Genomic DNA, 12,500 nt, shown 5'->3' on the forward strand with positions numbered 1-12,500 from the left:
TACACGCTAAAAGTCCTGATTATTTACATGGAGTCTGGTGGAGATATGCTGGCTCTATACACGCTAAAAGTCCTGATTATTTACATGGAGTCTGGTGAGTTTGGTGATGATGATTTCTGGGCTGTTTCATGTTAAACTAAAAGGATCCAGTAGAGCGTGTTTCGCCCTCGCTGACCACATGATGTTAAACTGACTTCCTGTGTGAGTTCACTGACTTCCTGTGTGTGTGCAGGCGCCCAAAACGAGATGGCGACCCACCCTGGTTACTACGGAGACCTGGTGGAGACCGCCATGGGGAGGTGCTCCCTGGCGACCGAGGAGATCGAGCGGGACCTTCACCGTTCGATGCCGGAGCACCGCGCCTTCCAGAACGACACAGGCATCGCCGCGCTGCGCCGCGTGCTCACGGCCTACGCTCACCGCAACCCGGGCATCGGATACTGCCAGGTACTAGTACATACACTATATACTGCCAGGTACTAGTACACACACTATATACTGCCAGGTACTAGTACACACACTATATGTTAATGCTAAAATCTCCTGTTTGATAATTTTTTCAAAAGCTTTCATAATGAGAGAATATTGTGTGTATAAAGTGTGTATAAAGTTTGTATATTGTGTGTATAAATTGTATTTAGGGCCACTGGTGTGAAATCATTAAGTGAGAGGAGCGCAGACATTTCAGTGGCACCGAAATGAGGAGTCTAAATTTGCATTGCTATTCGGTCCGGTAGATACCGGTCGTTGAGGCGGACTATTAGTAGTAGTATCAGCACCGGGTCTCGGTCCGGTAGATACCGGTCGTTGAGGCGGACTATTAGTAGTAGTATCAGCACCGGGTCTCGGTACCCAACCCTGTTCAGGAAGAATATTTTTATAAGTAAATGTTCCAATCAATGATCCAGGCAGCACCTTCTCGTCTCCCTCCTTCATTTTACAGTCCAATGGTGGCTGGAACAGCTCGGGGTCAAAGGTCAATATGGAACGGCTCGGGGTCAAAGGTCAATATGGAACGGATTAATCTGCGTTATTTTTTCTCAGATTAATTAATCGAAATTAATGCGTTATTTTGACAGACCTGGTATTAATATATAAAGTGTGTATTTCAGGCAATGAACATCGTGACCTCAGTGCTGCTGCTCTACTGTGTATATTATATATAATACTAGTATATAACGTGTGTATTATGTGTGTATATTTAGGCGATGAACATCGTGACCTCGGTGCTGCTGCTCTACTGTGTATATTGTGTGAATATTGTGTATAAAGTGTGTATAAAGTGTATATATTGTGTGTATTTCAGGCGATGTACATCGTGACCTCGGTGCTGCTGCTCTACTGTGTATATTATATATAATACTAGTATATAACGTGTGTATTATGTGTGTATATTTAGGCGATGAACATCGTGACCTCAGTGCTGCTGCTCTACTGTGTATATTATATATAATACTAGTATATAATGTGTGTATTATGTGTGTATATTTAGGCGATGTACATCGTGACCTCAGTGCTGCTGCTCTACTGTGTATATTATATATAATACTAGTATATAACGTGTGTATTATGTGTGTATATTTAGGCGATGAACATCGTGACCTCAGTGCTGCTGCTCTACTGTGTATATTATATACAGTGCCTTGCGAAAGTATTCGGCCCCCTTGAACGTTTCGACCTTTTGCCACATTTCAGGCCTCAAACATAAAGATATAAAACTGTAATTTTTTGTGAAGAATCAACAACAAGTGGGTCCCAATTATGAAGTGGAACGAAATTCATTGGCTATTTCAAACTTTTTTAACAAATAAAAAACTGAAAAAGTGGGCGTGCAAAATTATTCAGCCCCTTTACTTTCAGTGCAGCAAACTCTCTCCAGAAGTTCAGTGAGGATCTCTGAATGATCCAATGTTGACCTAAATGACTAATGATGATAAATAGAATCCAGCTGTGTGTAATCAAGTCTCCGTATAAATGCACCTGCTCTGTGATAGTCTCAGAGGTCCGTGTAAAGCGCAGAGAGCATCATGAAGAACAAGGAACACACCAGGCAGGTCTGAGATACTGTTGTAGAGAAGTTTAAAGCCGGATTTGGATACAAAAAGATTTCCCAAGCTTTAAACATCCCAAGGAGCACTGTGCAAGCGATAATATTGAAATGGAAGGAGTATCAGACCACTACAAATCTACGAAGACCCGGCCGTCCCTCTAAACTTTCAGCTCATACAATGAGAAGACTGATCAGAGATGCAGCCAAGAGGCCCATGATCACTCTGGATGAACTGCAGAGATCTACAGCTGAGCTGGGAGACTCTGTCCATAGGACAACAATCAGTCGTATACTGCACAAATCTGGCCTTTATGGAAGAGTGGCAAGAAGAAAGCCATTTCTTAAAGATATCCATAAAAAGTGTCGTTTAAAGTTTGCCAAAAGCCACCTGGGAGACACACCAAACATGTGGAAGAAGGTGCTGTGGTCAGATGAAACTTTTTTGGCAACAATGCAAAACGTTATGTTTGGCGTAAAAGCAACACAGCTCATCACCCTGAACACACCATCCCCACTGTCAAACATGGTGGTGGCAGCATCATGGTTTGGGCCTGCTTTTCTTCAGCAGGGACAGGGAAGATGGTTAAAATTGATGGGAAGATGGATGGAGCCAAATACAGGACCATTCTGGAAGAAAACCTGATGGAGTCTGCAAAAGACCTGAGACTGGGACGGAGATTTGTCTTCCAACAAGACAATGATCCAAAACATAAAGCAAAATCTACAATGGAATGGTTCACAAATAAACATATCCAGGTGTTAGAATGGCCAAGTCAAAGTCCAGACCTGAATCCAATCGAGAATCTGTGGAAAGAACTGAAAACTGCTGTTCACAAATGCTCTCCATCCAACCTCACTGAGCTCGAGCTGTTTTGCAAGGAGGAATGGGCAAAAATGTCAGTCTCTCGATGTGAAAAATTGATAGAGACATACCCCAAGCGACTTACAGCTGTAATCGCAGCAAAGGTCGCTACAAAGTATTAACTTAAAGGGGGCTGAATAATTTTGCACGCCCAATATTTCAGTTTTTTATTTGTTTAAAAGGTTTGAAATATCCAATAAATTTCGTTCCACTTCATGATTGTGTCCCACTTGTTGTTGATTCTTCACAAAAAAATTACAGTTTTATATCTTTATGTTTGAGGCCTGAAATGTGGCAAAAGGTCGAAAAGTTCAAGGGGGCCGAATACTTTCGCAAGGCACTGTATAATACTAGTATATAATGTGTGTATTATGTGTGTATATTTAGGCGATGAACATCGTGACCTCGGTGCTGCTGCTCTACTGTGTATATTGTGTGTATATTGTGTATAAAGTGTGTATAAAGTGTATATATTGTGTGTATTTCAGGCGATGTACATCGTGACCTCGGTGCTGCTGCTCTACTGTGTATATTATATATAATACTAGTATATAACGTGTGTATTATGTGTGTATATTTAGGCGATGAACATCGTGACCTCAGTGCTGCTGCTCTACTGTGTATATTATATATAATACTAGTATATAATGTGTGTATTATGTGTGTATATTTAGGCGATGAACATCGTGACCTCGGTGCTGCTGCTCTACTGTCCCGAGGAGGAGGCCTTCTGGCTGCTGGTGGCGCTGTGTGAGCGCATGCTGCCGGACTACTACAACACCAGGGTCGTAGGTCAGTGACATCACTATTACATCATCACTCTGACATCACTCTAACAACGTGATTTGTGAAATTTTGACGTGCAATTTAAGTTTTGTGTAATGTGATCATCGTGGATTATTATGTGTAAAAAATGCTAAAATATCATTAATTAACTAATTCATGCATGACTTAAAGATTTAAACCTAATTCACTTCAATAAAGATAAGTATACATGAGCATCAAGGCTGGGCAGCGCTGGGGTGCAAACTCAGCTCATGTCCAGTACATGTTAACCATAGACTGGATGTTCACTCAAAGATATGGTGGTCACCATCCTAAACCTCTGACTGGTCACCATCCTTACCCCTCTGACTGGTCACCATCCTAAACCTCTGACTGGTCACCATCCTTACCCCTCTGACTGGTCACCATCCTAACCCTCTGACTGGTCACCATCCTAAACCTCTGACTGGTCACCATCCTTACCCCTCTGACTGGTCACCATCCTAAACCTCTGACTGGTCACCATCCTTACCCCTCTGACTGGTCACCATCCTAACCCTCTGACTGGTCACCATCCTTACCTCTCTGACTGGTCACCATCCTAACCTCTCTGACTGGTCAACATCCTCTCTGACTAGTCACCATCCTAACCCTCTGACTGGTCACCATCCTAACCCTCTGACTGGTCACCATCCTAACCCTCTGACTGGTCACCATCCTTACCTCTCTGACTGGTCACCATCCTAACCCTCTGACTGGTCACCATCCCTACCTCTGACTGGTCACCATCCTTCTTGACTGGTCACCATCCTACCTTCTTGATTGGTCACCATCCTCTCTGACTGGTCACCATCCTTACCTCTCTGACTGGTCACCATCCTAACCTCTCTGACTGGTCACCATCCTTACCTCTCTGACTGGTCACCATCCTTACCTCTCTGATTGGTCACCATCCTTACCTCTCTGACTGGTCACCATCCTCTCTGACTGGTCACCATCCTAACCTCTCTGACTGGTCACCATCCTAACCCTCTGACTGGTCACCATCCTCTCTGACTGGTCACCATCCTAACCCTCTGACTGGTCACCATCCTCTCTGACTGGTCACCATCCTAACCCTCTGACTGGTCACCATCCTAACCTCTCTGACTGGTCACCAACCTCTCTGACTGGTCACCATCCTAACCCTCTGACTGGTCACCATCCTCTCTGACTGGTCACCATCCTTACCTCTCTGACTGGTCACCATCCTAACCCTCTGGCTGGTCACCATCCTCTCTGACTGGTCACCATCCTTACCTCTCTGACTGGTCACCATCCTTACCTCTCTGACTGGTCACCATCCTAACCCTCTGACTGGTCACCATCCTCTCTGACTGGTCACCATCCTAACCCTCTGACTGGTCACCATCCTCTCTGATTGGTCACCATCCTAACCCCTAAAACTGACTGGTCACCATCCTCTCTGATTGGTCACCATCCTAACCCTCTGACTGGTCACCATCCTCTCTGACTGGTCACCATCCTTACCCTCTGACTGGTCACCATCCTAACCCTGTGACTGGTCACCATCCTAACCCTCTGACTGGTCACCATCCTCTCTGATTGGTCACCATCCTAACCCTCTGACTGGTCACCATCCTCTCTGACTGGTCACCATCCTAACCCTCTGACTGGTCACCATCCTAACCCTGTGACTGGTCACCATCCTAACCTGACTGGTCACCGTCCTAGTTTCTGCTGACTCGTGGTTTCTGCTGACTCGTGGTTTCTGCTGACTCATGGTTTCTCTCCCTGCAGGGGCCCTGGTGGATCAGGGTGTGTTTGAGGACCTGACTCAGGGTTTCCTGCCCCTGCTGTACGAACACATGCAGCAGCTGGGGGTCATCTCCACCATTAGCCTGTCCTGGTTCCTCACGCTCTTCCTGTCCGTCATGCCCTTCGACAGCGCCGTCCTATTGGTCGACTGCTTCTTCTACGAAGGAATCAAACTCATCTTCCAGGTCAGAGATCCACACACACACACACACACACACACACAGACACAGACACACACACACAGAGACACACACACAGAGACACACACACACACACAGAGACACACACACACAGACACACACACACAGAGACACACACACAGAGACACACACACACAGACACACACACAGACACACACACACAGAGACACACACAGACACACACACACACACACAGACAAACACACACACACAGAGACACACACACACACACAGACAAACACACACACACACACACACAGAGACAGACAAACACACACACACACACACACACACACACACACACAGACACACACACACACAGAGACACACACACACACACACACACACAGACACACACACACACACAGAGACCCAGACTCCTGACAGCCCGCTAGAGGCCACCGCTTAGAAACCGTCTGAACAACATGGGTACATACGCTGGCCGAGACGGCTCAACTGTGTGTGTGTGTGTCTGTGTGTCTGTGTGTGTGTGTGTGTGTGTGTGTGTGTGTGTGCAGGTGGCGCTGGCGGTGCTCCATGACAACATGGACGCCCTGCTGTCCTGCAGTGACGAGGGAGAAGCCATGACCATCCTGGGCCGGTAGGAGCTCGCTGTTAGCCTGCTAAATGCTAAGATGCTAATGTAGACACAGAGCTCACTGTGTGTGTGTGTGTGTGTGTGTGTGTGTGTGTGTGTGTGTGTGTGTGTGTGTGTGTGGTGTGTGTGTGTGTGTAGGTACCTGGATAACGTTGTGAACAGACAGACTGTAGCTCCGCCCACTCCTCACCTCCACGCCCTGCTGACCAGCGGAGACACACCTCCTCCTGAGATAGACGTCTTCGACCTAATCAAGTCCTCCTACGAGGTCTCACTCCTCCTCCTAAACCATTACTCTCACTCTGGATTAATCCATTATTCTCTCTGGATTATTCCATTACTCTCACTCTGGATTAATCCATTACTCTCACTCTGGATTAATCCATTATTCTCTCTGGATTATTCCATTACTCTCACTCTGGATTAATCCATTACTCTCACTCTGGATTAATCCATTATTCTCTCTGGATTAATCCATTACTCTCACTCTGGATTAATCCATTATTCTCTCTCTGGATTGATCCATCACTCTCTCTCTGGATTAATCCATTACTCTCTCTCTGGATTAATCCATTACTCTCACTCTGGATTAATCCATTATTCTCTCTCTGGATTAATCCATTATTCTGGCTCTTGATTAATCCATTACTCTCTCTCTGGATTAATCCATTACTCTCTCTCTGGATTAATCCATTATTCTCTCTCTGGATTAATCCATTACTCTGGCTCTGGATTAATCCATTATTCTCTCTCTGGATTAATCCATTACTCTCGCTCTGGATTAATCCATTACTCTCTCTGGATTAATCCATTACTCTCTCTCTGGATTAATCCATTACTCTCACTCTGGATTAATCCATTACTCTCTCTCTCTGGATTAATCCATTACTCTCTCTGGATTAATCCATTACTCTCTCTCTGGATTAATCCATTACTCTCTCTCTGGATTAATCCATTACTCTCTCTGGATTAATCCATTACTCTCTCTCTCTGGATTAATCCATTACTCTCTCTGGATTAATCCATTACTCTCTCTCTGGATTAATCCATTACTCTCTCTCTGGATTAATCCATTACTCTCTCTGGATTAATCCATTACTCTCTCTGGATTAATCCATTACTCTCACTCTGGATTAATCTATTACTCCCTCTCTCTGGATTAATCCATTACTCTCACTCTGGATTAATCCATTATTCTCTCTCTGGATTAATCCATTACTCTCTCTCTGGATTAATCCATTACTCTCTCTCTGGATTAATCCATTACTCTCGCTCTGGATTATTCCATTATTCTCTCTCTGGATTAATCCATTACTCTCTCTCTGGATTAATCCATTACTCTCACTCTGGATTAATCCATTATTCTCTCTCTGGATTAATCCATTATTCTCACTCTGGATTAATGCATTACTCTCTCTCTGGATTAATCCATTACTCTCTCTGGATTAATCCATTATTATCTCTCTGGAAGAATCCATTACTCTCTCTCTGGATTAATCCATTACTCTCTCTCTGGAAGAATCCATTACTCTCTCTCTCTGGATTAATCCATTACTCTCTCTCTGGATTAATCCATTACTCTCTCTGGATTAATCCATTATTCTCTCTCTGGATTAATCCATTATTCTCACTCTGGATTAATCCATTATTCTCTCTCTGGAAGAATCCATTACTCTCTCTCTGGATTAATCCATTACTCTCTCTGGATTAATCCATTACTCTCTCTCTGGATTAATCCATTACTCTCTCTCTGGATTAATCTATTACTCTCTCTCTGGATTAATCCATTACTCTCTCTCTGGAAGAATCCATTACTTCTTTGTTGTTTTCTAAAATGTCAGCACTTTGAAGTTGTAACCTCCGTTTCTTCTTCTGTGCTCAGCGGTTCGGCAGCCTGCGCTCTGATGTCATCGAGCAGATGAGGTTCAAGCAGAGGTTAAAGGTCATTCAGTCGCTAGAGGACACGGCCAAGAGGAGCGTGGTGGGTTAGCACGCTGTTAGCATGCTGTTAGCTCGCTGTTAGCACGCTGCAGGCTAAATGCTAACAAGTTTACTGTGTGTGTGTGTCTGTCTGTGTGTGTGTGTGTTTGTGTGTGTGTGTGTCTCTGTGTGTGTATATTTGTGTGTGTGTTTGTGGGTGTGTGTGTATATGTGTGTGTCTCTGTGTGTGTATGTGTGTGTGTGTGTGTGTGTCTGTGTGTGTGTGTGTGTGTCTGTGTGTCTGTGTGTGCATGTGTGTGTGTCTGTGTGTGTGTGTGTGTGTGTTTGTCTGGTCTGTGTGTGTGTGTGTGTGTTGTTTGTGTCTGTGTTTTGTGTGTGTTTTGTGCTTGTCTCTGTGTGTGTGTGTGTGTCTCTGTGTGTGTGTGTGTTCGTGTGTGTGTGTGTGTGTGTTATGTGTGTGTGTGTGTGTGTGTGTGTGTGTTGTTGTGTGTGTCTGTGTGTGTGTGTTTTTGTTGTGTGTGTGTGTATGTGTGTGTGTTGTGTGTGTTTGTGTGTGTGTTGTGTGTGTGTGCTGTGTGTGTGTGTGTGTGTGTGTGTGTTGTGTGTGTGTTTGTGCTTGTCTCTGTGTGTGTGTTGTTGTGTGTGTGTGTCTGTGTGTGTGTGTGTGGTTTGTGTGTGTGTGTGTGTGTGTGTGTATGTGTGTGTGTCTGTGTGTGTGTGTGTGTGTATGTGTGTGTCTGTGTGTGTGTGTGTGTGTCTCTGTGTGTGTGTGTGTCTTTGTGTGTGTGTGTGTGTGTCTGTGTGTGTGTGTGTGTGTGTGTGTGTGTCTTTGTTTGTGTGTCGGTGTGTCTGTGTGTGTTTGTGTGTCTGTGTGTGTGTGTGTGTGTGTGTGTGTGTGTGTGTGTGTCTCTGCAGGTCAGAGCGATGATGACAGAGTCAGCCTTCAGTATAGAGGAGCTGGAGGAGCTCTACTGTCTCTTTAAGGTCTGAACATGAGTCTGTTTTATTAAATGTGAGAGACGTCTCTCAGCCTTCATCGCAAACAATACAGAGATACATACGACAAGTTTAATTACACAGCGCAATGACCAGATTACAATGCATTATTAGTGTGTTTGTAAAGCATTATTAGTGTGTTTATAATGCATTATAAGTGTGTTTATAATGCATTATAAGTGTGTTTATAAAGCATTATAAGTGTGTTTATAAAGCATTATAAGTGTGTTTATAATGCATTATAAGTGTGTTTATAAAGCATTATAAGTGTGTTTATAATGCATTATAAGTGTGTTTATAAAGCATTATAAGTGTGTTTATAAAGCATTATAAGTGTGTTTATAAAGCATTATAAGTGTGTTTATAATGCATTATAAGTGTGTTTATAAGTGTGTCTATAAAGCATTATAAGTGTGTTTATAATGCATTATAAGTGTGTTTATAAAGCATTATAAGTGTGTTTATAAAGCATTATAAGTGTGTTTATAAGTTTGTCTATAAAGCATTATAAGTGTGTTTATAATGCATTATAAGTGTGTTTATAAAGCATTATTAGTGTGTTTATAATGCATTATAAGTGTGTTTATAATGCTTTATAAGTGTGTTTATAATGCATTATAAGTGTGTTTATAATGCTTTATAAGTGTGTTTATAAAGCATTATAAGTGTGTTTATAGAGCATTATAAGTGTGTTTATAAAGCATTATAAGTGTGTTTATAAAGCATTATAAGTGTGTTTATAATACTTTATAAGTGTGTTTATAATGCATTATAAGTGTGTTTATAAAGCATTATAAGTGTGTTTATAATACTTTATAAGTGTGTTTATAATGCATTATAAGTGTGTTTATAATGCTTTATAAGTGTGTTTATAAAGCATTATAAGTGTGTTTATAGAGCATTATAAGTGTGTTTATAAAGCATTATAAGTGTGTTTATAATGCATTATAAGTGTGTTCATAGAGCTTTATAAGTGTGTTTATAATGGATTATAAGTGTGTTTATAATGCTTTATAAGTGTGTTTATAAAGCATTATAAGTGTGTTTATAGAGCATTATAAGTGTGTTTATAAAGCATTATAAGTGTGTTTATAATGCATTATAGGTGTGTTCATAGAGCATTATAAGTGTGTTTATAATGCATTATAAGTGTTTATAATGCTTTATAAGTGTGTTTATAATGCTTTATAAGTGTGTTTATAATGCTTTATAAGTGTGTTTATAGAGCATTATAAGTGTGTTTATAGAGCATTATAAGTGTGTTTATAGAGCATTATAAGTGTGTTTATAATGCATTATAAGTGTGTTTATAAGTGTGTTTATAAAGCATTATAAGTGTGTTTATAAAGCATTATAAGTGTGTTTATAATGCTTTATAAGTGTGTTTATAATGCATTATAAGTGTGTTTATAATGTTTTATAAGTGTGTTTATAAATTATAAGTGTGTATAAGAATTATAAGTGTATAATATAAGTTATAGTGTGTTATAAACATTATAAGGTGTTTATAATCATTATAAGTGTGTTTATAAACATATAAGTTTTTATAAAATATAAGTGTGTTATAATGTAAAAATATAAGTGTGTTTATAAATTATAAGTGTGTTTATAAAAGATTATAAGTGTGTTTATAATGCATTATAAGTGTGTTTATAATGCTTTATAAGTGTGTTTATAATCTTTAAAGATTATAGTGTTATAATTATAAGTGTTTATAATGTTGTTATTATAAGTGTGTTTATATATATTTATAATTGTGTTTATAAACATTATAAGTGTGTTTATAGAGCATTATAAGTGTGTTTATAAAGATTATAAGTGTGTTATAACATTATAGTGTGTTTATAGATTTATAAGTGTGTTTATAAATTATAAGTGTTTTATAATGCTTTATAAGTGTGTTTATAAAGCATTATAAGTGTGTTTATAGAGATTATAAGTGTGTTTATAAAATTATAAGTGTGTTTTATATTATAGGTGTGTAAGATTAAAGTGTGTATAATATTATAAGTGTTTATATAAAGTTGAATTATTATTGTAAGTTGTTTATAAATTATAAGTGTGTTTATAGAGCATTATAAGTGTGTTTATAATGCTTATAAGTGTGTTTATAATGTGTTTATAAAATTATAAGTGTGTAAAATATAATTATATTGTTTTATAATTTATAGGGTGTATAAATAAAGTGTTTTATAGACATTATAAGTGTGTTATAATATAAGTGTGTTAAAATGTTATAGTATAAGGTGTGTTTATAATGTTTATAGGTGTGTTATAATCTTTATAAGTGTGTTTATAATGTTTATAAGTGTGTTTATAGAGCATTATAAGTGTGTTTATAGAGCATTATAAGTGTGTTTATAAATTATAGTGTGTTTATAAGTGTGTTTATAATATATAAGTGTGTAAATGTGTTTTAGTTATAGTGTGTATAATTATAAGTGTTTTATATGAAATATGTTTTATAGTGTATTTAGTGTGTAAGTTATAGTTTAATTTATAAGTGTGTTTATAACATATAAGTTGTTATAGAGCATTATAAGTGTGTTTATAAGTGTGTTTATAATATTATAAAGTGTGTTTATAATTTTATAAGTGTGTTTATAGAGCATTTAGGTTGTTTAAAAATATAAGTGTGTTTATATTTTTTATAGTGTTTATAAGCATTATAAGTGTGTTTATAAAGCATTATAAGTGTTTATAAAACATTATAAGTGTGTTTATAAAGATTATTAGTGTGTTTATAAAGCATTATAAGAGTGTGTTTATAAAGCATTATAAGTGTTTAAAAGCATTATAAGTGTGTTTATAATGCATTATAAGTGTGTTTATAAAGCATTATAAGTTTTATAAAGCATTATAAGTGTGTTTATGAGTGTGTTTATAAAGCATTATTAGTGTGTTTATAAAACATTATTAGTGTGTTTATAAAGCATTATAAGTGTGTTTATAAAGCATTATAAGTGTGTTTATAAAGCATTATTAGTGTGTTTATAAAGCATTATTAGTGTGTTTATAAAGCATTATTAGTGTGTTTATAAAGCATTATAAGTGTTTTTATAAAGCATTATAAGTGTGTTTATAAGTGTGTTATATAATAGAAAGTGTGACCAGTACTTTGTGTCTGGCGTCCTGCAGTCCCAGCACATGACCAGCTGTTACTGGGGGTCCAGTAGTTCTGCTGCGGAGCGGCATGACCCGAGCCTGCCCTACCTGGAGCAGTACCGGATCGACCCGGCCCAGTTCCTCCAGCTGTTCACGGCGCTGGCG

General features: G+C 39.4%; 1 protein-coding gene across 1 annotated transcript in view; it reads left to right on the top strand.

The window, feature by feature from the left end:
- LOC120566594 (TBC1 domain family member 9B) overlaps nucleotides 1–12,500 on the top strand; it is a 45,639-nt gene that overhangs the window by 23,884 nt on the left and 9,255 nt on the right. The window contains exons 12-19 of the mRNA XM_039813112.1: nucleotides 233–447; nucleotides 3,587–3,704; nucleotides 5,478–5,680; nucleotides 6,214–6,296; nucleotides 6,432–6,561; nucleotides 8,176–8,274; nucleotides 9,150–9,218; nucleotides 12,369–12,500. The exon at nucleotides 12,369–12,500 is cut by the window's right edge and continues 109 nt beyond it. Coding sequence (XP_039669046.1) covers nucleotides 233–447; nucleotides 3,587–3,704; nucleotides 5,478–5,680; nucleotides 6,214–6,296; nucleotides 6,432–6,561; nucleotides 8,176–8,274; nucleotides 9,150–9,218; nucleotides 12,369–12,500 — 1,049 coding nt within the window. The remainder of the gene's footprint in view (nucleotides 1–232; nucleotides 448–3,586; nucleotides 3,705–5,477; nucleotides 5,681–6,213; nucleotides 6,297–6,431; nucleotides 6,562–8,175; nucleotides 8,275–9,149; nucleotides 9,219–12,368) is intronic.

The sequence above is a fragment of the Perca fluviatilis genome, chromosome 10 (genome assembly GCF_010015445.1).
Source record: "Perca fluviatilis chromosome 10, GENO_Pfluv_1.0, whole genome shotgun sequence".
NCBI lineage: Eukaryota > Metazoa > Chordata > Actinopteri > Perciformes > Percidae > Perca > Perca fluviatilis.